Genomic DNA, 4,469 nt, shown 5'->3' on the forward strand with positions numbered 1-4,469 from the left:
ATTATTACTAGAATAGCATGGACATCCTTTTTGGAGTTAATGGGGTAAAAGAAGAAAAATAATAAAGTTGGAGGGGTACAAAAATTCTTTGGGGTTAAGGGGCAAAAAAGAAAAAATAATAAAGTTGGAGAGATATTACTAAGAAGAGGAGAGAAGAGGAGAGACAATAAAAATGAAGGGGTAAATTACAAAAGGGTTTGAAAAAAGATGATGGAGTTAGAAGTATTTTTAGAAAGAGGAAGAAGAGAAAAGGTAAAATTTATCATTGAGATACGTAGCTTATGGGATATAAAACTTAAGATAGAGAGTGGGATCCACTGTTGTGTTTTATTATTATTATTATTATGTGTATAGCTCAAGATATAACGTGACCCCAACCGTTTGAACACAACCAGTAATGGTTAGGATTTTATGTGTATTCCAATAAGACATATCTCGATTTTACTTATCTCAAGGATAGTTTTCGACCACTGGATGTTGTGTTTACACAATCATTCTCCTATCTCATAAGAATATACCAAGAAAGCAATGGAAAGATTCAGAATTGTTCTCTTAGCAAACAATCAACATTTAAGAGAAGGATTACCTAAAAAGGAAACTGAAATTAGTCTTGTTATTTCTCAAAATCTTAATCAACACTGAAGTTCTAACTTTTAACAATAAATCCTAGTCTTAACAAACTAAAAGTTAAAAATAAAAAGGTTTCTAATGATGATCAAGGTAACATACAGAATGGAGATAGTAAGGCAGGAAGTAAAATTAGAATCTGATCAAGATCATTGAACTATAAATAATTAACGGGACAAGATACATTATCCTTTGTGGACATCACAAAGTTGCAAGTTGAATAAATGGAAGCCGCAGCTGCCATAACAGCCGTCTCTTTCTCCACATTTTCTTTATACGATCTGTACAAGCAATTGAAGAGCAGTTTAAGTGATGTAATCCATTTGACTTGTAAATTAAAGAAACCAGTCACACTGAAGATAAAAAAAAATTTCAAGTTAACAGAAATATTATTACTACCCAAGCAGTCATTGATTTTTAGAAAGGCAAATAGCTGTACCTGAGATCATGTTCCGGTCTGCTTAGTAATTGAAAACCTTGAAAGTTGACACATTGCAGGCCTCGTTTACAATGCAACTGCATTTCTTTTACTTGGTTCAACGAGCTTTCCTGAACCCAAGGTCCAAACAAATGGTTATATATAATCATATTTTGACAAATAAATTCTTGATAAAATATGAGTTTGGGCAATGTAGAGGTAATTCAATTCTATTACTAATTTCTATTAAACTTACGAGATGTTGTCCTTCTTCCGAAAGGGCTTTTTCCATCTGATCGAAAAGAGGAAACCATCTTGCTCGATGCATGTCTGCAATTGCAGGGTCGCTCGATACATTCTCTTGGTTGTATGAGAACTCTCTTGACATTAGAAAAGGCAATTCTGTCTGAATTACATCCTGAACTCTCTTCTTACTACGTTTCAATGCTGCACATACAAAGGAAAACTACATCATGATACAACAAATATATGATATTTTGCTAATGTTTTCAACTGCAGTAATGTTTTTTAAAAAATAACAGATTATTACCTGCGAGTCGTCCTTTGATATCCTGATAAAGAAGTTCCAACCATTGAGAAGCTACAGTTGCCGCTGCGGAACAATGGAAATGTCCAAATCAGCTCAAAATTTTTTTTGTCCGCTATATTTTAAAGGGTTTTGTTAACATGTTCCCTAAGGGCACACGTTGAGAATTAATTTTTGTTCTAAAACTGCCCTCAAAAAAATATTCTTCTTATCAAAATACCCTCAAATGCTAATGCCCAAGGTGTATTTAATGCACCTTAGGGCACACGTTAACAAAACCCTATTTTAAATGATTCAAAGAAATCTTTGTGCAGATTGGTGGTTTTTCAAGACCTAATACTTCTATTATATTGCATTTTAAGGCCATGTGAATACCAAATGGAAAACTACTAAAAAGGGTAAGGTTAAAGCAGCTAGGATTGAAAACTGACCTTTTACGGAAAGAGAGGAAACACTTCTTTGATTTGCTGACTCATTAGAAACATAAGTATTCTCTGAGGCCATAGTGATGGATGAAGATAGTTTCAGTGCAAGGTTTTCATCCTCATAGTTTGAAGTGAGGTGTGAGGCACCAGAAACTTCATCAAGAGTCATTTTCTCCACAATGTCAGAGTCACCACACCCACCCTTGTGTTCTAAACTTGACGAATTTGTATGCATACACGAGGACATGTGGTTCTCTTGTGTAGACCTACTTCCTGATAAGGTGTTTGGAGGTTCAACTTCATAGGAAAGACCCGGTCGACTGACTCCAGATTCATTCAAATTTTCTATAATTCCTCCTTTCAAATGGCCTGTTAACTTGCTCTGAATACTATTTTCAAGCTTTTCAGATCTCACCAGGGCCTCGATTATCGAATGAACCTGTTTACTATTTCTCACATGGTTTATGATTCCGGGATTCAATCTATTGAGCAATCCACTTGGGGCAGCAATCTTCGTGAACCTGTTAACCTGTTCTCTCTTTGCAAGATCTATGTTTTTTCTCAGTTGTTCATTTTTCCGCTTTCTTCCACGTTGCTTTGGTATTGGTATGCCCCCATGTGACGATGAGATGAAACCATTTTGTTTCAATTCTTTCCACCTTTTAAATGAATCATTCTCCTCCAAGGGGCCTGTTGAGCTTCCACACTCGGAATCCTCTCTAGATTTCACATGACCATCGATTTTGTATGGATAAAATGGGTCTTGGACTACTGAGTCATTACCTCTCGATGTTACAAAATTAAGGTCACAATCTTTGTTTTGCTTTGTGGGCAAGGACATTGTGCCATCACTGGCAGAGTTATTGACAATGTGGGCTTTGGCATTGACATCGATAGAGTTGTGAGAAGTGTCAACATGACACAAACTAAAAAAAGCGGCATTCGCTAAGAGAGAGAGCTTGCTTTGTCCTGTTGTCGTTGTTTTGAAAGTATCCGAAATCATGGTTGTAGGTTCTTCTGTGATTTGGGAAGTCTCTTCTTCCTTATCAAAGTGAAATTGGTCTTTGGTTCCTTTGCTCACTAATGATTCTGAATAATGGCTTTCAATTCCTGGGGGGACAAATATAAATTTTAAAGAACCGACTTAAAGTGTGAAATCAGGATTGAATAATATCCAAATTTTAAAAGAAAAATTCACATTAACTGACTAGATTTTGAGCTTCAATGTACAATGCAGGGCAAGTCTACATGTTTACATCATACTTGAATTTACCGCCATTGTAATATGGTATTAATTTATGACCAGAGAAAGAAAAACCAACTGATTTTTTTCTTTAGAAAACTCGTTTCCTTGATATTATATGTTTAGGATGCAATGTTATAGCCCAAGGGTTTAAAAGAAGAAAATTATCTGAGAAACTTGATAACCATTTCTGAGACCAAAACAATGAAATCCCACAATTGAAAGACCTTCCATTATTCTTGTATAGTTGACTTGAACTTGACAAATCTGGGCTGATCATTTAAACCATTATTTTAGGAACATTTTGCCCACCCAAGCGAGAGCACAAATAGGAAGTAAAAAACATGGAGTAAAGATAAACCAACTCTTAGATAAAAAATAGATTTTTACGGAGTTTATGTTGTACTTAATCATTTTCTTACCAACGGAAGGTCTATACTTGTTTAAAAGAAAAAAATTGAACGAAAACTATATTTTTTTTTTGGCACAAAAATGGCAATTCAAACAGGCCATACGGTGTCATTGGTCTAAAATCAAAAGAACTTTCATATATCACTCAAGCATTCATTGTAAACATGTAAAGAGGAAAATCAAAGATGCCATTCCCAATTAATGACATTAAGAGCTAAATTCAACAAAAAAAAAAATAAAAGAAAAAATAGAATGTGGTTCAGAATTTAAATGCTCTTTTGCATTACCTTCAGAACGAAATATCGACTCAAGATCTCGCATTTTGATTCTCTTTGGATTAAGCTCTGATTTATCACCCGATTCTGTACTGCTTCGTTTCTCCCCGGTCAACTACGGACCGAAAACAAGAAAAAATTTAGTGCAAGAACAAATATAATTACAAAAATCTTTCAAAAGAACTGATTATCAAAACAGAGGGAGAGAGAGAGAGAGAGAGAGAGAGTGAGAGAAAACCCAACCTTGGGGGCAGATCTAAGATTTGCGATTGATGGATCCAAGACAGATCTGGAACTAAGTTGATCACACATGATTTCCAAAGATCGAAAAACTTCACCAATCGGAGATTTAAGTTCTTCACCTGCAAAACCCTAATTATAACTAATGCTTGGTTTCGAGATCATTCATTTGTTCTCTGATGTAAAAGAAGTGAAAGATTAGAGAGAGAGAGAGAGGGAGTAAACGATAGGGTTAGGGTTTTTATATTGCCGGGGATTCTCTAATATTTTTGAATTACACAGA

At 35.0% G+C, this 4,469-nt stretch overlaps 1 protein-coding gene across 1 annotated transcript; it reads right to left on the reverse strand.

Moving 5' to 3' along the window:
- Positions 1-648: 648 nt before the first annotated feature.
- On the reverse strand, positions 649-4,469 carry LOC147386576 (uncharacterized). Its single transcript, XM_086423429.1, has 7 exons — positions 4,190-4,469; positions 3,959-4,061; positions 2,024-3,127; positions 1,596-1,658; positions 1,302-1,492; positions 1,067-1,176; positions 649-908 (listed from the first exon to the last, which is right to left on the reverse strand). The coding sequence occupies exons 1-7, from the start codon at positions 4,256-4,258 to the stop codon at positions 785-787; spliced, it is 1,764 nt and encodes a 587-aa protein (XP_086279555.1). The 5' UTR covers positions 4,259-4,469; the 3' UTR covers positions 649-784.

This window comes from Akebia trifoliata, chromosome 14 (assembly GCF_017979445.1).
Source record: "Akebia trifoliata isolate Shusen 1 chromosome 14, ASM1797944v1, whole genome shotgun sequence".
Classification (NCBI taxonomy): Eukaryota; Viridiplantae; Streptophyta; class Magnoliopsida; order Ranunculales; family Lardizabalaceae; genus Akebia; species Akebia trifoliata.